Genomic DNA, 22,183 nt, shown 5'->3' with positions numbered 1-22,183 from the left:
TTCGTTACTGATACGTAGTTTTATGAAAAGATTACTCGGTTCCGGTGCCTCGATATTGGGGAGTGAGATATTTAAGTGAAACTATCGATGGTATTCTATATTTCACTAGCTAATGTCGTACATGTAATACGTACATTGATAAATTGTGTTTTTTGAAAGTAACTTAATCGAATCATAAATGAAAGCAAAATAAAATAGAACGCCAAATCCGTAGAAAAATATTTCACGCCTCTCTAAAGTATATCATAATTAACGTAAGCTAGACAAACAATTATTTTACTCCATTCGATAACTCAACAAATGATTAAACATAAATGACATTCACTAGCGAATATCTTCGTTAATATATCCATTCCAAATAACACGTATGACACTAAAATCCCATTTTCCCAAAATCTTATTCCAATTACAAAAGAGAAAGGAACCACAACACCAAAATGCGTCTTCATGCTCCGTTAACCCTTAACCTACATACGAGCACCCATGTAAACGACGCCCCATCCAGGCGCTCCCTCATTTAAACACCGTGCAACAACCTGTTCAAAGCCGAACCACGAGCCCCAACAACCTGCTATACACTCCCTAGCCGTACATCAAAGGCAAAAATCTCGAACGACTGACATGGCTGGCGCGATCAATCTCCAAGCTAGGTCTTAATTATCACCGAATTAGTCAGCTTCCTCGAACGACTAACGGTCCAACGTTATCGTTGATTAGCGATCGAGACGCTGAGTTCGCGGGCAAAAATGCGTGGAACCCCCCGGATTCGTGCAAGCTGTCGTTCGCAGGAAGTGACGACACATCCTCGGCATGTGTCTCAGGAACGCGTATACGTGTGCACGAAACGCGGCAGCTGTCGTCCAAGTGGCATTCCCCCGTTCAAAGCTTTAAAGTTGCGATTCTCTTCGCGTGCGATCGCACGCAATGAGCGAGCAAGAAGAGTCCTCGAGTCAGGAAGGAACGAGACGATGGTCGGTCGAACAAACATTCTACCACTGGCAGAGAAAGGGAAATGGCGGGAACGTTGGAACGAAAGGAAACACGATGGCGAAGAAGAAGAAGCATATAGAAGAAGAAGGGGAAAGAGGTGGTTGGCGGTCGAAGTCGGCGTGGCATCGCCAGATGCGCGGCACATTTTAATTAACGCCCAGACATCCTCCGAGACGGGTGACCCCGAGCTCAGGGCCATCCGATGACCCTTTTCCCAACTATCTCTCTCGCTCGAGTCCTGGGGAACGGATAACAGGAAGCGGCCTTCCCCCTTTTCGCCTCGAGGAATAAGATTCGCTGGGCTGGCTTCTCGCGATAATGCCTTCGTGATAACTATTAACGCGCCTCTTCCTCGATGCCAACCGAGAATATCAAAACGGCGTCCCTGCTTTTGACGAAACCACCAACTTTTTTTTGGTTATATGCGTTTTTTGTTTCTTTGGAGAACGCTTCGGCGGAATGATTAACAGCATTGGAAGATACAAAGAATGTTGGTGTATGAATGGTTCGCTTTGTGATACGGTAGAGTTGAGGATAAACTTTTTTTTTATTTAATACGCTAGCAAGTTTTGAGCGTTGACAGTGAACATGCATTTTAACTATATGCGTCATGTTATTCGGATAAGGATGCTATCAGAATATTAAAATATAGTTTCGTTGCGTGATAATTGAAAATAGATACAATACCGATTTGATCGTTTAGGATTAAACTTAAAACTCATGATAGAACTTAATATGAATATGATAGAAGATTTGGGATAAGAAAGTTATGAATATTATATTAAAAAATTTCAGTAAATAATTTGAACGAATATTAAAACCGTCAACTGTATAATTTAGTCGATATTACATGCTGCAATAATTTTCTCCAGCGAAATATAATTCTATCCAGACAGAAATGAAATGGTTAATTTCGTGGCAACGCTAAGTTATGAATGACTTCATGGTATTAAACGTAATGAATAGCTATTATGAGAATACTTATTACGAGACTTCACACGTTATGCAGAAGATATTCATTAGTAACGATAAAATCTCAAAATTAGGAAGAACATTATGATTTTTGAAACGGAACATTTTCTACAGGGAACCGATGTAAAGTGCAATTTTTTTGGTTAAATATAAAAAAAACTTTTTTACGAACTTACTCATATGCAGCCATAAACTTGTGAACCAAGTAATTTTAAGACTTCATTAATTGAACAGGAAAAAGTATCATTTTAATTAGTACCAGACGGAAACAGAGCGATTAATATTGTCATGGCATTTAAACTCTGAATGAGTTTGTAACCTTAAGCACAATGAACTTCCAACGAGATACAATATAATATTTTAAGTGCTCTTTGTCACGAACTATTCTGTAAGATGCATAGATGTTAAGTAAGTCAACTGATAGGACGCACGAACCTTAATTAAATTAAAACGATTGTTCGCGTAATAATTTGATGTAAAATGCTTTAATTTCTAACATAATTTTATTTTATAACTAACTTACGAAAATACCATTTTGAGTAAAACTTATTAAAATTTCTAAAGATTCACAGTACGCAATCATATTTCAATAATAAAAAAAAAAAATTGTCAATATTTACACAGATAAAAATCAATCAACGACGTTGCACGTACTATCGATATTGACATGAAAAATGCTTCATTGCTAGAAATCGATTTTGTTATCGTCATTTCTGCCTCCGTGAAGTTTATACCAACGCTTTACGATCTTGTTAACCTACATATCTACAGAATAATAAACATCTTATAAAACGAAAAAACAAATTTCATACTCACGAGAAATCACTATTAACTCAAAGAAAAAGTGGAATCAATTAATTCGAGGACTTGTTTCAAGTTATATATCAAAAAAAGAGCACTTAATCTAGACTGTGTTGTCAACAGGTGATCTAGCGGAACGAAGATCTTAAGAAACGGAATTATCGGATATTTTTGCGATCGTCGATTTTACAAGGACTCGAACGACGATAAATGGCGGTGCCCGTGTAAACACTATGTTCTATCGTGATTCCTTACAATCTGTATGAGTAAACATGAAATACGCAGAAAGCTACCCCGGCTTGATAATGTACGAAAATTCCATTGTTAATTGCTTTTTAGATCGTTCAGTTCTGTTGAATCATCGTGGATACTCGATATTCGCGTTTCTGGAGTTATATGCCAGTCGACAGAGAAAAAAACCGTCGATCAGACTCGAAATTTGAAGCCTTGAATTTTTGCACGCCTTCTTATACACCAGATACGCTTCTATAAATATGTTTTAATGGATGGTGTAGGTTGTAACATGGAAACGAAACTCTGTTGGTATGTTTTATTAGACAGTGTTGGATCATTTCTTCCGTTTTTTTTTTTTTTTCTAATTTAACGTAACAGAAAAGTTTGTGACAAAATTTCCAATTTTCAATTTGTACTCTGTTGTATTAACATTGTTGTCGTTATTGTAAGCCTCGTAATGCAAAGTTATTTCTTTTTATAGCGTAAATTAAATTATTGATTCAATATGGTATTTGACGTGCGTCATGAGAACTGAAGAACGCATCCGATAAAAACTATAACTATAAACCTAAGCTAAAAAATAATAGACAATGCTCCAAAGAGCAATACACATAAAAGTGTTAGCAAACGGGAAAGACGATAAGTTCATTTTCATTTCGGTAAAAGAAATGAAAGAAACGGCAGTATCTACAAAATGCAACGTGGCTAGATCCGTCCCTGTACGTCGTCGTAGTTGCACGTTGGATTACGTTGCCGGCAAGTCATTCATAAAAATAACGCGGCCGACGCACGCAGGCTACTACTACTACGAGATGCATTCAGCCGGTCGCGTACTACGATGCAACCACGTCGCTCGTAAAGCCTCGTACACACGGACGCGTGCGCGCCTCCGCGACCGCCACGTAAAAACGCGGATACATTCACGTGCTCATTGTACGGCTAGGTAAGCGTAACCTGGCGAAAGAAGGAGGGAAGGCGAGAAAGTGAAGTTGGAACGATTCAAATCAGACCGAGCTCGCCATGGCGTACCGGGTATTGCGATAACAATCCGCGGTATTGCGGCGATACTAAGTACGAATAGAAGTATCAACCAAGGAAAAAATTCATGTTACGCGCACGAATATGATATAATTTGTTGTCGGAACAAACAAATTGTTTGTAGTTTTTCTTCTATTCGACAGGCGCTCGTGGAGATAAATGTGATGAATTATATGAGACAAGAAAAAGTTATAAATGGAATTCTTTTTGTTTAGAGTATGTTCGAGTATCTTTCTCCTATTTTCCTTGATCACTTATGATAAAGAAAATATATAACAAGTACTTTAATAAGATGTAATGTTTTTTAATTGTGAAATTAAGTGCGAGAAACTTCTTAGAATATTTATTCGGATTTAACCACCACTAATTTTCTTCTTATTTTCTTCAAATAATATTCAAGAATCATTCTCAGAAAGTAATAATTTTCATGATAATTCTAACTATTCGTTAATCACGATACGGATCCGATAAAAAATGATTAACATGAAACTTCCATCTAATAGAGAGCACTTATATACACATTATGCAAAATAATTCGAAAACACATTATGAAATTGCATAAAAGTTTATATAATTCACTAGCGTCTATAGTATGAATATATTAAAGGATAGATTAATTAAAACAGAATTTTTAATCTGAAACGGTTATGGAATTGACCGTTTCTTTTCAAAAACCCATCATTTCACGTACGATTTTAATATGTTTTTTGATAACATCTATATTAATAATATAATAAAATTACGTATCGTTCGAAATGTTCAGGTGATGCCGTATTTTTTATCTAATAATGAATAAGACGTTCGATCAACACAAAACTATAGAAAAATGTTTATAAGGCTACTTTGCTAAACGAACAACCTTGTAAGTGCGTTTGTATCGTAATAAAGAAATATTAAAATGTTTACTGCGCTGCAACACGACCGTGAACTTCCACAGCTACAGGCAGAATTGCGGTGAAAAACCACAAACTCACAACGTTGCAACATACGTACGCGTGTAGGAAAATAAAATAAAAATAGAATGTAAATCGCCGATAATCCCGTAAATAAACAATTATCAATAACAGCATGGAAGTTATTGACGAACGGCAAATACTTCTGACAAATTTAATCGACGATCCCACTAAAAGGATAAGATAAAACTTTTACAGCGGAATCTCCAGAAAATACACGAGTTCTTTTTATCTCTTCATAAATAGAACACGCTACATTTTATCGAGTGCATAATTTACACGCGAGTGCGTAAATTCCACGAATCGATCCAACCAGATTCAAACATGGTCTCTTTCTTTTATTAAATTCCTGTTAAACGTAATACTCGTTCAATTTTAAACAGTTCGCTTGAAGGAAATGAAGACCATGTAAAAGTGATACAAGGCGTGCCAAACGTTTTAATATAAAAATGCAGCGTTATATTAAAATCGAAAATTCGTCTGGCTTAATGGACGATTGCATATTCCCTATTTCGTTTGCTATAAATTGTGAAGCTAACCTTAATCTGTCAATAAAAATCATTTTTGACAAAGGAAGTTCCACAAAATGAACGGAATAAATACATTGAGAATCGCAGAAGCTCGCGTTTACACACACTTAAACGCACTTATGCTTCCCGTAATAATTAGTATCTATTCCATGAATTAGCTACCGAGACTGGTTCACTTTTCTCATCCTCCGTTGTCGAGGGATTCGCGAAGGTGCAAAAACGTTCTCGCGGAGAGACGCGTGAGAGAGCGCGCTCTCTCGTCACTCTCTTTCCCCTTCGTCGGCGGAAGGAAACTCGTGGTTCGTAGCGGTACACCGAAGCGAATACATATCAAATCTTGGACAAAGCTATGCTGGAAAATGAACGTTTCTAGATGCATTAAAATTATTTGAAACGTTCAACGCGATTCTCGTAAAACATAAACGGAAAACAGTCTTCTATATAACAAAAATGTTATTTACTATCTTTTTTTAATTATTTAAGATTTATAAGAAATTTAAACAACAATATATTAAAGAAAATGTAATTTCATCATATTGTAGTACTGCAAGGAACTAATCGAAGTTGTAGAGCGATCAGATACGGTAGGAAATTACACGATTTCTTAATTAAAAACACAATTAAAAGATCAATGATAGAATAAACATAAATAAAGATAAAGCTTCTTTTTAATACAATTACATTGTCTGGTTAATAGATTAAAGTAAAGATAGCGTAAATGAATATCTTTTATTGTAAAACTAATACCGAAATTTTTCTATAATTCAAATAGTAATATATTTTACATTCTCTCTTTGTAATTGAATAAATTTTATGTTCTCGCGTTCCTCACGAATTCACTCGCAATTTGCGAATAATCGTGCTTTCCATCTGCGAATTTCGAGCAACATGTAACTGTCCGCTCTAATTCTCGAGAATCCCATACGATAGCTAGACCATCGGCGTGGGTGGACTTAGTCAGGCTTTTATTTTAATCCGACCCATTTCCCTCTTGTTCCTCAACGCAGACTCATCCACATCGACAAATTGCTTCCGTGACTGACTCTACGAGACAGCTGATCATATTATCGAAAACAGTATATTCGATATAAAATACAATATATTATTTCAGAGCTTAACATTTTTGAAAAGTAATATGTGTTTTATCTCTGCATAAATAACAGTGATACGTTATTTTGAGTTTTCGTAAAAATTTTTTCAACTAAATTTCATGTTAACTTCTAGAATATTAATAAATTCTCCTTTTTCGTTATGATAATATTAACTGCTATAATTATGTAAAACGTAGTTTCGCTTGAAATTAAATTATGCAGAATTTCATAAGAATTAGCGAGAGAAGCTCGCTCTATTTTTCGATACCCGTATCGCGATCAATCACAATTAGCCCAAGTCTCTTGTTCCCTGCTATATAAATTAAATCACGAACCATTCACAAATCGCAAAGGGCAAACATATCTTCCTTAAATCCCCTCTTAAATCCGAAAAAGTAATTTACCGGCGAGTCTCGATAATCAATTATACCAACCATTAACGTCCCACGAGCTGATATACGTTTCCCTTAACCCTTTCAAATCGGAACAGGCTATCAATCTCGACACGTAAAAGAAAAAAATTCTTCGAAGGAACTATGCTGAATTAACCGTTTCTTCGATTCGCGATTTTTTTCTTTTTTTCTCTTTTCTTTTTTCCACGATAAATTCAGTTACGTGTTTTACGCGTTCTTCACGCATGTTCATATTATCCACGCTATAGGGAGCCGACAAGTTTCGTTGAGAAATCTTTAATTTCAACAGCAGACAGAGATGTCATAAATATGTCCCTCGTACATAAAACTTCCCTCCTTATTTTCAAACGACCCTTCTACAACGGACGAACGCGAAATGCTCTAAGATACCCTATGAAACCGATCCAGTGACGCACATTCGAGAACGAACGTAATTGATCGTCGTTGGTACGAAGTGAGCAAGCAACTATCACGAAACCAACACAAAATACACGGAACTTCGTCTGTACGAGTACTATTTCTATCGACGTTTCTGTACAGCTATATTTACACCAACGTGTAACATATCTGCCGTTATTTATATTTGTACTTGGCACAAAGCTCTAATGTCTTTGTCCTTTAATAAAAACAATTCACTTTTTAATATTCGAATATACTTTACTGTAGTTTCGAGCTGTCAGTTCAACTTCTCTTTTAAATTCTAGGCTAGGTAGCTGTGTGGCTTTTATAGTTGCTTGATATTCCGCAATCCCATTTTTCACAGGGGAAAGACTCGACATATATCACTTTCCCTCTCTTTTATAGGAAAGCTAAAATATTATAAAATTCAATGCTAATGCAATTTCATATTTTCACGTATAAAATTGTAAAAAATGAGACCTAGACAGAAATTTCTTTTATCCTTAAAATGTTAGAACGAATAAGTATTACGCTTCTCATAAATACAACCGCGGTCTACCAATATTAAAACTGTGCCTAACTATCGCAGTACTCGAAAGACAAAAATAACCCAATCGCAAATAATCATTTTCTTTAACTATCCATCCTTTCACCAGGAAAAGAAAAATCATGGTTCGCAAAAATCTCAGCTAAATCTAATCTAATCCACAGAAAACGCGAAATTTCGGGATGACACGGTTTACGGTTGGATCAGCAATCCTATCGGACTCAACCGAGGTCAATAACGGGAAAAGCAAATCGATATCGCCTCTCACTCACCCAGCAACGAAGGTGTATGTGAATGGCGGATAGCTGATGGAAGGGAGAGAGGTCTTTCGATCGGGACAGAAAAATTCAGCATTCCAGCGCGGCTGGCTCGCTAAACGCAGCTCAGCGATCCGTGGACGAGCGGCGTTAGTCGAGCGCCGTTACTTAACGATCGTGTCTCTTTCAGGGAAAGTTTAGTCGGACGTTTTGCCCCAGAACGAATGAGAAGAGCCTCTCGTAGAACGCTTCTCCAAGAAGATGAACCGCGTAGAAAGGGGTGAAAGGAATCGGTATGACGTACTTCTCTAATGATACATCTCTCTGCTTTAAAACTTCACGATTTCTTCGTACCGGCTAGGCAGCGCTCGGAATTCCTATTCTGATTTCATGCGCGTCAATGTAGAGAAAACGGCCAGCTGCTGGTGTGAAAACAGAGATCTTAGAGGGACGTTTTCTCTCATTTGCTTTTAAAAATATTATTTTATAGATTGTATATGTTATCAAAAAGATTATTATTGTAATACGTTATTTTAGAAGAGGAAGTTATTGTTTGAAAAATGTTTAGCTAAACATTGATATTTGATCGGATCTGATTTTTGGATATTCACAGTTGCTTGTGTTCCTGCTACTTGATATTTGATAATCATTTGAAATTTTCTACTTGATGCTTAATATGTAATCAAATTCATTTTCGTCTCATTTCTAACGCACATTTAAAATCTCCAAATAATAAAACCGGAATCTATCGCAGAACGAATAAAGTTTGGCGAACATAAAATCTCGAAGTACATGGACACGGGTAGGACTTTATAAAACTTCGTAACATAAAATCTACGACTACGAGCAATCCATAAAAATGAGAAAGAAAGAAAGAAGAAGAAGAAAAAATAGAGCAACGTTAAAACAAAACCAAGGTCTTTCTCATACCGAAACACGTTCCCTCGGCGTTTCCAAAGAATCAGAATGGCCGAATGGAAATGATCAGATTTGATGTATATTTAATAACGTGTGCAGTAGATTTAAAATAAAAACATGAGAATCCCATTGTAGATCTGTATAAAAGATCAGAATGTTTGTATAATTCTATTGAATGAAATTTAATTTGGGGAAAATACCGCCGAAGTTACTGGGAACATAAATTTAGATGGGGCAAACAAAGTATTTAAAAAAATACTATAAATAAAAAAGTTGTAACAGCTCCATTGCAAGAATTATTGAAATCTAGAACCAATAATTCTTACAAATCTGAAATAACGAAACCAACTAATCATTCACAAAGTGCACAGAATCACAAAGAAGTTATTTTAATTAAATATATGCTGCACTGAAAAAACTACGCGCTAGAGTTTTGTCTTTAAAAACGACATTCCACAGGTACTAACCCATTCGAGACTAGTAACGATAGCGCAAGTGAAACAGGAGTGCAACGATTATTACTCAATTTTTCACCTATTCGCACACGTCTATCTAGATGTGTTACTCAACGACCCCTTCAGGGAAAGTTCTGATTTGCTCCAATCTCTCTCCCTCTCCCTCTCTCTTTCTCTCTCCTCTCCTTCTCCTATCTCTTGCTCCCCGGTCAAAAGAAATTATTAAACGAACTGCTGTGTTACGACTGCAGTACGCAAGGCCGATGGATAGACTTCCGATTTAGAAATCACAGTACGGACACCGCAATGGTATCTGGAATACGCCAGTTTCTAACGCTCAGCTATTCGTGTCAATGAATTCTGCAAATTTTAACCCCATGACAGTCGCCACCGCGAGCAGATAGTTATGTAACCGCAGACAGTTTCCGTGTAACGAGGCTGGATTGAGACCTCGAAAAGCTACTCCCCGACCGATTTATTGAAAAGTGAAATATCTATAGAAAAGAAATTTGAACTATCAGATGGAATTAAAGGTTAGCATCTATTATTATATATGTACATAGAAACTTTTGTACATGTACGTGATAAATCATCGTCTCGTTTTATGAATTTTGTGATAGTATTGGATCGTTTCATAGATTCTGCCGCTTTTTAATTAACGATTTCTAATAAGCAAGCATATTATTCTCTACCTGTCTTTTAAACAGAATACTACACCGTTTTTCAATTGTCTATTTTTTTAATTAATAATTTGATCTTCAACAGATATGAATTTTAAGAAGACTGATAAAATGATAGAAAAATGGTGATCGGAATATTTGTGACATTGCATACTTAGTAAATTTAAGAGTAAAAAGAAGTTAATAAAAGAACGAATAAAAATCCGGCACTGTACATATATACGCTATAAGGCACATTGCTACGGGGAAAGTTTTATCAAAAATTTTTGAGCATGTTTCAAGTCACGAAGATTGATTTTATAGAGAAAATGTCGTTTCCCTCGTGTTTTGTAATTTTTCGGAATAAATTACGTGCTCAAGATAAGTCCTACGCTAGAAAGGCTATAACCGCGTACGCAAAAATTGATTCTAGGAAAAGTATTCACCAATCTGGCAATTTTTCTCCTAGGTATAATACAAATAGTTCCAAGGAAACGATGTAATAAACCCGACGCTCAGGATATCATTTCTAAACCCTGCTATTTTATGTAAAAAAAAAAAGCTTGATTGCAAACGCCAGCCACATTGAAAACTTTACAAATCACTAAAGTTAAGCCGAAGACACACGCGATACTGTCTGAAATGTCAGTGCACGCAATAAATCTATTACGTTCATGGTCTTTCGCTATCTCAAACAAAAATACACTCAAATAAAAAAGAAAAAGAAAAAGAGAGAGATACAGAAACAAAAAATTTCGCACTGACGATTTAATAAAAATTATTAAATTCTCACGAGTGACGTTCCACGTTCTGCCTGAGATTTAAAAATTCTTCCTAATATCAAATTCAAAAATTCGAGCATCACTGAAATGAATTACAATTTAAATTACAATGAACAATTACGCGTTAAAAAATCAGGATTAAATCTTCGGCGAGAAAGATTTTTGAACAGTTAAAAATTAACACATCTAGCTATCGCATCAGTTACACAGGTTCAAAATTCTTCAATTACGATATTTGTATTTGAAAGACGGAATGAGGTATTAACGATAACGCAGCCGATGGTGCGTTTGATGTGCCTAACAAAACTGTTAACCAAATACTAAAGTACCGGGAAACCTGATAAAATTTATCGTTTATCAAGAAACATAAACGATGTTATAGGAACGTACTACAATTATTTTTAATTCAGACATGACCTCCAATACGTCACTTGAGGCTTAAGTTATCAGCTACCGCAGTTCCCATTCAATGATGATTAAATTTTCAGTACAACCGGATATCGCTTTATTTATATTATAATGATATAAATTCACAGTGCGACAATCTTGCAACAAAATATGTAGAACAAAATCTAACAACGAAATTCAAACAAAGTAAAATATATAAAAAAGTACATTTATATTTACAAGATAAAGAACCGATTATTGTACTATTTTTAATACTTACACGAATATCATTTTATGTTTTCTATATTATAATATAGTAATTTATGCTACCATAATAATAATAAATAATAAAATACATACATAACATACTAATATTTAAAACCAACCACGTGATATTCAACCCAGTAGGGAATATACGAATTTACCTAATTTCCACGTAGATAAACCGTAAAGAATTTTGGAGTTAAAAGAAGATATAAAATCATCTTTTGTCTCCAGATATGATTTTTCTAAACTTCGATCGATCTTATTTTTTGATTTTCCTCCTGACGGTTTTCTGGCGTAAAATCCCATGGCTACTTAAATCACGCATTATTGTCTTTCGAGATAAAATTGATGAATTATCGAAGGAAAGAGAGCAAGCGCGCGATTGTAGTTCCAAGCGTCACGACAATTTAATCTCATAACGAACGAAAACTCAATGGACGAATTATCTATAGTTGGACCGCGCGCGTTAACGGCACGTCGAAGCTTAATGGTCAACCGATAAAATTTATCGTTTATCAAATAGCACAATGTTATGAAACTTGGTACGATCGCTCCGTGCAGCCTTGAAAACGGCCGGTTCACATCTTCCCTCTCTTCCCATGATTTTCAAAAGGGTAACGAATCGAAGGAAGCATAAAATTTTATTATTAAATCAGAGTTTAATGATAAAAAATGTGATTTCGACTAATGTTGATTTTTGACGAGATTAGATCTAAATCGTAGGATTTAAATTGGCACAAAAAATAAACGTTAGGGTAATTTAACGTAATGAAACATAAACGATATTAAAATTTGATTTAGATAATTATAGATACACCCTCCTGCAACTGAATTTTTTCTTTAAAAAATAATTCAATCGTAAATCTTTTATGTATATGCATATAATAATCGAATAATCGTTTTAGAAATTCTATCTTAAACCTTAAATGCATGATTTTTCTAGATATAAGAAAACACTTTAAAATTACTTACATATCAAAAAATTATACAAAAATAATTTATTTGTCTATTTATCCATTAAACTGCTACCTATTACAGAGAATAAAAAATGTATAGCTTTTGTATTCTTGTAAAAAAAAGTTATAAAATACGTAGAAAATATAATTTAAATTAAATTTTCAATTAAATTGTCCAGATGCATTTAAGGGTGAAACATAATTCCTATGAGTTATTAATTATTACGTAATGAAACACTTACCATATCACACTGGAGCCATAAGAGTATGGAGTTCTCATGTCTCAAAGGACCACCTAATCCAGAACCACCGGCTGTTCTTTGAGCTTTCAATAGCTCCGAATGTTTTACGCCATATTGCTTGAACACTTCCAAAGATCTGCAAAAAGAATAAAAAAGTAAACGTTATTTGGAACAAGATCTTTCCTTTTCTCTTTTTTCCGAACCCTCGGTGTTTGTCTCCATTATAAAACTGTTGCTAAGAGTCTTTAATTTCAAGCAAACAAGCTTATCACTAATTGTTAAAGTTTGGTTCGCAAGGTCTAATCCGCGTTTTTATTGCAGAACAGTTATTTTAGAAAGTAATTTTAGTGATATGTGCGATTTGGATAAGAGGTGACGAAAAAATGTTAGATATCTTTGTCCGTTTTTTGTTTCATTATTCGAACATTTTATGGAATAATTTCCTCGGCGATATTACTGCAAATAATTCAGTGTTCGTGTTTGATCGAACATATTGTCTACAACAAATGAAAGTTACCTCAACTTCAAATTTCAGACTGTCAGATTTAAGGTAATTCCAAATTTCAACCTGAATCTTTAAAAATACAATTCGCACAGTTTCTTAACCCAAAAGCCGATTCAATTTCTGCTCGTTGGCAAATTCAAGTTAAAAGACTACCGTAACAGAGTAGAAAGCTAATTGCTCGCGTGAAAATTACAACAGCTGTTTAAGTGGAGTAACGGTCGCTTAAAATCACGCTAGGGATACATAAAATTCACTCGATTTGTAAAATACCGGCACATTATCTATGACAATGAGCAAGAAATAGTCCTATTAGAAGGAAATAGCTTCGCTACGAACATCCCAACATCCTGTAATTATTTATTTAGCAATACCATGATTATTTTTACGTTGGTAATACAGGCAAAACGTATCATAGCATAATGTTACAGCAAGTCGCACTTAAAGTGGACGTGTATCTATCATAGCGTAACGCAACATGATGCAGAATACTAGGCCTAATAGCAATCACCATCGTGGAACAGCGCTGTAGAGATAATGGTGGAAGCAAGGGACATCAGCCCCCGTAGTTCCGGAGATCAATTCAGTTTTTCCCTTCTTTTCCCTTCTTCTTCTATCTTTTAATCAAACGAGACTAGTATCATGAAATTTTATGTATTTTAAAGATTTATTTGTTCACTGTATTTTTGCATGTGATACAATCTTATTCATTTGTAAATAAATTATTTCTCGATTCTATTCTATGATTATAATATACTATAACAGATGTTTATCTTTTTATCTATTTTCATTTCAAAATATTTTTTTTTACTTGTTATAAAATTATGGAATTTTTTGCAATTCAGTAGAAACGATCTTTATACAGAGAATAAGTTATGAACTTTATACGTTATTTACGTGTCTTCAAAGTATCATATTTCCTCCTTTATAAAATCCATGAAACTGTAAGATTTTCTAAGGGGAACCCCAACCTAGTTTGCGACCAACACGTGTAATACAACTACATTTATCATACACGATGATGTACATATATATTGGAATAATCGTGAAATTTGAATTTTCGTTGCCAGTTTCTATTTTTGCAAACGCCCCTCGAACAGCGATTGGTTGAATGAAATAATATATTAAATGAATGTAAGAATTAATCGTCCTACGGTCACATATGTTATTTATTTAATAATATTAAACTTGAAATGAAATTAAAATTCATAAAATTCGATTTGAAGTTCATTGTTGGAATGAAAGAGTTTGGCCCTGAATTTCAAAAATGTCTCATGACATAAAACTTTATGCCACTACCTTGAGACTGACATGATATTTTATAGTGTTTATTTTTGTTTTAAACTCTGAACACGTCGTAAAGCTTCGATCAAATTTCCTATACACGATAAAAGTGGTTTATAGTATCTATGATTTATTATAACGTTATAAAATATATAAGTATGTTTATATTACATTATATAATACGTGCACACATTTTGATGCTACAATTCCAGATTTTCTCATAAATAACGTATTTTAAAACCTCAACAAAAGGTAGAAGAGATTTAAAAAAGAAGAGGATCGAAATAGTAGAAAAGTGGACAATCATCGTGGAAAATGAAGAGTTATAAATAAATTCTGTTCCCCTTTATCTTTTTCAAAAATAAAAAACAATCTTATGACGATGCTGTTACAATTTTATCCAACAAAATTCCAGAATTTGACGAAAGCATTATCACGATTCATGGTGCCGTTTCAACCCTTTTTTAATAGTAAGCCATAACCATGGAAGACGTTCTATTAAAAAATAATTTGTTTCCATAACTAAATGGTTGAAGAATCAATAATTTTCTATGACAAAGTTTCTATTTCAAATTAATTTCCTCAATATCCTTTTCTTAATAATATCGCTCATTTCGGTAAACCAATAATACGAATTTAGTTCAGAGCTCGATTATGCGCACATTTATTATGCAACACGCCGTGCGTGATTCTCTCCCGATCGTTCCGCGTCGGTTTCGTTTCCACAAACAAACGAAATCCGATCGGCTGCAGGTATCCACCGTCGACGAAAAAACGGACACAATTTCCATTTTCAACATTATTCATTCATTTCATGGCGAAGCATTTTGAGCGTGGCGCCAAGAAACAAATTCGAGGAATTCGAAGATTCGAGCACCACTTATTTTCGGATGTTAGAGGGCGGTTGTGCACGTTCGTAATCGAAGTTTTTAACGTCTAAACAGTCGATATAGCACGCCGATAATTAATTTAATGTCATCGTCAAACTACGAAACGATAAGTGGGTCAAAGTCAAATAGCGTTCAACACCGAAGGCTTACCATATCACGTGAATCGATATGTATACGTTTGCAAAACGCACTTGCTCTTTTAATCCAAGGTAATATGTACCGACAGATCTTCGTCAAATAGAGAGCAAATATTTCCCAATACAAAGTTCAACTTCCACGAATCAAGTTGTCAAGCTTTGACAGTTGAAACAAAAATAATAATAGCCAGGCATCTTATCGAGCGGAAATTTTTCTCTTGACATATTGACACAAAGATGAATGCTCGTAAGTGGATGTTTGTGATGGATGAAAATGTTGAAATTAAATGTATTGCACTGTGTTTTTCTATAAATACATAAATATTAAATGTAAACACTCGATAATCTTAAACGTATAAACAATTAAAGTTGCTTACATACCTCGATCTGTTTATAAGAAAATGCGTGTGTAACATAGGGTTATCGAAGCAAAGGTTACACTCAGATAGATGATTGCGTAGGTGATAGATACTGGGATCGACTTTCGTTTGCATTACTCGTTGTACCATTTGTGTTCTGATTGCATGTAAGAAAATTATCATCCGGTATCATGCACGAGGCAATAAAACTACAAATTACAAACAAATTCCAATAAACGATAATTGATTTCTCAAATAAATACCACCCACCTCCCATTGTGAGCACATTTCAGAATATTGATTTGGGGGATTTTCAGTTATTCTATAAATCACTGTCATTTGTCACCATAAAAGATTTCCAATGGAACTTACGTTTCCAGAGTACTTAAAAATACTAATTTCGGATATATATAAATCTATAAACATATCAGAAACCGATATAATCTTTTACCATAAACGCTCCGGATAGGATCTGGGTTCACAGTGTATTTAAAAATGGTAACTTTGAAAATTTGTAGCTATTTCATAAATCGATCTTTATTTTCCAATCTTTCGTCGAGGAAGCTCAAGGGTTGTTGCCCATTTTTTTCCAGAAACTATAGTTATTGTACATACGATGCACAGCAAAGTGGACAAAGAAAGAACGAATCGATAAGAAGAGTCAGGGATCCAAATATCGTCAAATCGGGGTCAAAACGGAACGATAATGTTGGTGGTGTCGCGAGATACATACCGATATGTATTATCAGTTTCATAAGAGCTTCGTTTAATTAGTCAGTTGGTGGCACGATTTAGTAACAACTTATGTATCTCCGTATTTTGACATATGGGCGGGCTGCTGGATGAACTCTGGTCCGGTCGATTAGCTCACGAATAGGCTTAATAATTCGGCCGATGAACCAGTGGGATGGGATCGTGGCACTTTGTTCCAGCACATCCGGAACACGCGTTCGATGAGAAGAGTTCGATGAGAAGCAGACGATTCGCGGCTATGCCGTCGTATTGTTACATGGGGAAAACCAAGGGAAGAAAGAAAAAGGAAAGTCTCCGTCTATACGTATACGTTGGCTCACGAAAGTATTTGAACACTTGCCATAGAGAAGTTTCAGGTCCATATTGTATACGTTATACGTGTATAAAATATTTCATAGATATACAGAATTCCATTAGAAAATATTTGGTTAACGATCACATTTACTACTTAAAGATACGAAAGGAATATGACAAGTCCGTTTTTGTTAATTTTCTAATCTTTATACCACTTGGTGATTAAAACGAAGCTGAAGGGACTAATCTGATAGTTTGGAATATACAAACTGTTTGAAAATAACCAGAATTTTTTCTAAGAAACTAATATTAGTTTGAATTTTCATGTTAATTTAACTTAATTCAGCGTTTAGGAGAATGACAAAGATAAAAATGTAATCTCAAAATCAGACGAATAGATTATTTTCATGTGGAATAGGCTGAAAATATCTTCAACTTTCAAATTATTTCTCCAAAATACTTGAATTGTGATTTATCGTGTCTCTCTCCTCTAGTCTTTGTTCAGCATCTGTAATATAGCTCAGTAATCTATTTTCCCTTTTCTTTCGTTATGTTTTATAAGAATCAGACGCGAGTCGTGCAACGAATTATTGCAAAATTCCAAGACGGTGCAATCGAGAAGAATTGGAAAAGGTAAGAGTCAGGAGAACAGAGCGGAAAAGCGTACTTTCTCTTCGGAGAGACAAGTTAATCCAACAGCACCCGAGCATTATGTCACTCCCACGACTGGTGGATTTGCTGGCGGACAAATGGATCGAACAGAGCGGATTGTAACAGCCGGTTACTGTTGTTTCTTGGCGATTAGACTGGTTTCGTGCGAATGAAAGGATTCAATGGTTAGATGATAAGTTCGATTAGCCTGAGATCATTTATTACGAATGGAAATAATATGACATGATAGCAATGCTTATGGGTCTGTTGAAATTCAATCGATTATCAGCTTAGTTATGAATATTAAATATAGTTTGTTAAAAAAGAATAATTGGTAATGGAATGCTACAAAACGTTCCATTGTATCTGATGGTCCATAGAATATTATTTTCTTGATATCGATCATCCTATGTGTAGCAATCATTAGTTTCTACGTTACAAATTGAAATTAAAAATGGCTATGCAAATCAGTAATCTTTTTGTCTATTTCTATTTTATATTAACCTAAATATCTCGTGTCTCGAAAATGATATGTACATACATAAAATTGTTAAACACAACATTTTGTAGGAATGACTGAAGTTATCGCTTTTAGTATGATAACTAGAACTATATGAGATCGAAATACATGTTGGAACTACGAGTGTATTCAGGGTGTCAAAGGTGACGACTGTCATTATTTCTTTCAGTGAAAAACTTCTTACGACATAAACCCTTCTTACAGAATCTAATGATACAGAAAGAAGAGAAGATTAAGTTTAAAGATCCCTTTGCAACGCAAACGATGATACAACAGATAATTCTTTTAAAAACTTACAGACATCCTTAGTATTTTAATGAAATTACTTTATCTTTTACGAGCAAAGACTAGTTCTAATTATAAAACAGATATCTAAAATCGGTGAAATAATAACAAGTCGCTATTCTATTATCTATAATTCGAATGTCCGTAATATCTACATAACATTCTAATTTAGAAAATATCTATATATTATAATTATGATATGAACAATTTAAAAGAAATGTATTTGTTTGATAAACAAAATTTTAAATAGATTGACTTCGATATCTTAGCTTCTGATATACAATTATTTAAAATCACAAGTAAGTAAATTATTACAGTAATTAAATACTTGAGTCACATGTGTCTAATAATTTATTTCAAACATGTATAGGTATGCAATGAAAACATACATGAAAAAAAGAAAATAAATTTAAATGTTTAAAGCTTATCGCGTTACTTCACATTTCCTACTTTGTTACAATACTCGCAGATTAGGTACAAAGTTGGCTCATTACGAATTGTTACGAACAACAATTTTATCCTTCTTTTGTAAACGATAACAGATAAGGAAAAAAGAAGAGACACTTATTTCCTGTATATATTATACAATATGTTATAACAATTGGCAATGAAAGATAAGTGAGGAGTAGAATAATAAAACTGATATCATGTTGAGAAAGAACATGCCGCGATTTTATTGATATAAATAACTGCAAAATGCGATAAGATTGAAACACGTGAACACTTTGCGCACGAGGATAATATCGACGATAAATAAAAAAAATCTATCGAACCATATGGAAATGTGATTTCAGCTTCCATTTAAACAATTACATAACGAATCTGTACAAACACGATTATATATAATTAAAATTAAAATAAAATTATCACATTTATCCAATTCGCTTAATGTTATATTAAAATACGATCTGAAGAAATATTTTATTCTATTAGATATCGATTATGTTTACTGGCAGACAAACCCATTACATTTTTCATAATAATATGTTGTATACATTCAATTCACATCATCGTGATTCCAGATTTGTTCCAAATTCTACCTATATGTAACATCATGATAGTCGAGTCTCGTTAAACTGTTGATAAAATTTCAAAATGTTTTGTACAACACACATAATATATTCATTAAATATTTCTCTAATTGTACAAATTATTGCGAACCACTGTACAATTTCACCGATCTTTCAAAACACTTGGAGACCATCCCCAGTGAGGCTCAGAAACGAGATACGTTCTCAACGTCGCTGTGGTGTAAATTTTCCACGTTCTATCTCCATTTACCCAAGTGTTTCAGCCATGTACGATAGAACGAAGCTTTTACAATTTCGTGCAAACAACAACGTAGAAAAGAAAGGAACGAAAACGACGAAAAAAAGAAAACGGGCATAGGTGAAGATAACGTCAGCGTAAATTCATCGACAGACAGGCGCGAGCGCTACGCTGAATTCGCCATGGTGATTCGTTACGTCGGACTTTCCCCAACGTTCTCGGGGAAGCATAAATGCGGCCACGGCGAAATATGCAAAGAGAACGTACGTAGCAGATAATGCGAGATTAGAATTTTACGAACAGCTCTCGTGGCACGACTAAAGGCCGCTTTCCACTCGCGTTTTCGTCGTGCTCGCTATAAATCCTTCCCGCGACATTCTCGACACACCGCGGAGACACTACGTGACAGGCGATTAATAATATCGCGGGAGTAAGTTCTATAAATTATCGCGGCAATTAGCGATCGAATCTGGTTACATTGTGGAATTGGAACCATGACTGTAATCTGTCTGGCTTGCTACAGATATTTATCGTTCGTCATCGAGTGAAATTTTCGAGTCGCTCACCGTGCAGATTCTAAATGTGAAATGGATGTTACAGCCGATCTTTGCTAACTCGAATTTCAAGGGAACAAGTCTTTGAATTATCGAGATTTTGTCTTACAGAGCAAGAGATACTCAACGAACAAAAGACCACTTAAAGAAACTCCGTATATTTGTTATAGCATATTAATTAATTACGGCCGGGTATATTAAATCGTTTAGTAACACTTTCATATGACTACAAACAGAAAAATGAAATGTAAAACTTGATTAGAAAAATGCTTCATTGGAAAATACAGGTATATGCCAATACTTTTTGTAGTTACTGTACATAGTTAAAATAACATAAATTTTCCCGCGTAGTGTAATCGAATATTCATCTCGCTATCATACATCTTGAATCTCCACATCCATCCAGAATGAGAATTCATTTCTCGGTACCTAGCGTATCTCTTATCAGAACTCGCGGATGAAGAAGAGCTGGAAGGAAGCAACGTTCTCGTAGAGAAGTTGTCTCTCCACGTGGCAATGACAGGAGTACCTGGCTTGGCCAAGGTTGTGCCAAGACAGAGGAGGACGAACCTCGAGTAAAATCTATCCGTTCCTCGGGGAAACGTTCTGGCTTTGTGCCAGGGTAACGGGCATAGACGTTAGTCATCCCGCGGGAGGCTCGAGCGGGAAGAAAGGGAACCGCAGCCAGCTAATAAAAGACAAGGGTAACGTAATTCCACCCGCACACCAGTAATAGCCGCGACGTTTAACCACGCTTCCGCCGTTGGCGCTCTTGTCTTTCACTCTAAGTATTTTCATCGGCGATGATTTATGGGGACACGCTGAAGAGAGAGAGAGAGAAAGAGAAGAAGAGAAAGAGAGAAAGACGAAGATCTCATTTCGGAACTGCTGCAGTCGTGTTGAAGTTGCTTCGAGACACGGTAACGAGCACGTTCTGCCTCGGATGAAACTATGTCTAGAATCGCGATACCGATAGGAATAGGAAGTGTTACACTTCTGCTCCGCGAGCTATTTATGGGCCGGTGAACCGACGCGACGTGGAGAGAATGTCCTTTTCCTCTGAATAACGAATCGCGAAAGCGGAGGACGTTTCTAACCGGCGCAGATTCGGAGCGGCGAGAGAGGCGCTGCTTCGAATTCCAGATATTAATTTGCGGCTTGCTCTAGTTTTGAAAGGTCAATAATTCGAAGTTGCTTAGGTATATTTTATCTTCGCTTTACGTTTTAAAAATAGAAAAACTGAAATTCTAGAATAATTTTTTGTAAGCGCACTTTGCTAAAGCGTTTTAAAAGCGTTGCCCAAGCGATTTCGAAATTCTCCGTGTCAGAATTTATTACGCAATTTTTATAGTGGCAATGAATTTGTTGCTAATGTATCGAATTTTTTAATTGTACTACATTTTAAATACCAATGAACTAAATACTCAAAATGTACAATCTTAGACCATGAGTTGGACATTTATGATTTTTGGATACAGCTCCTATGAGTTTCCTAAGGTGGAAATACGATTCTCCTTGCATATAAACACATCAAATAAAAGAATTGTAGCATATTATCTTTTTTTATCTAGTCTAATTTTTAATTAACAGCTCCTATATCATCGAAAGCAACGAAAACAATTTTATAAATAATATAATTCACCGGGGAGGTCAGATTATTACTATATACTACGTAACTACGTTATTATTAACTTCCTGCTTGCTACTTTGAAATTTTTCATTTATGTCTTTACCCCATAGCATAATTATGTACATCGCGTAACTATACTTGAATTACCTCATACTTAATTATCA

At 35.0% G+C, this 22,183-nt stretch overlaps 1 protein-coding gene across 1 annotated transcript in view; it reads right to left on the bottom strand.

Annotated features, from left to right (window-relative positions):
* The window catches only part of LOC126863695 (tRNA dimethylallyltransferase), a 117,666-nt gene that overhangs the window by 34,238 nt on the left and 61,245 nt on the right, over positions 1-22,183 (bottom strand). The window contains exon 5 of the mRNA XM_050614106.1: positions 12,892-13,027. Within this exon, the coding sequence (XP_050470063.1) occupies positions 12,892-13,027 (136 nt within the window). The remainder of the gene's footprint in view (positions 1-12,891; positions 13,028-22,183) is intronic.

The sequence above is a fragment of the Bombus huntii genome, chromosome 3 (assembly GCF_024542735.1).
Source record: "Bombus huntii isolate Logan2020A chromosome 3, iyBomHunt1.1, whole genome shotgun sequence".
Lineage (NCBI taxonomy): Eukaryota > Metazoa > Arthropoda > Insecta > Hymenoptera > Apidae > Bombus > Bombus huntii.
The sequence above is the reverse complement of the archived record's forward strand: the minus strand, read 5'-3'. Positions and strand labels throughout refer to the sequence as shown.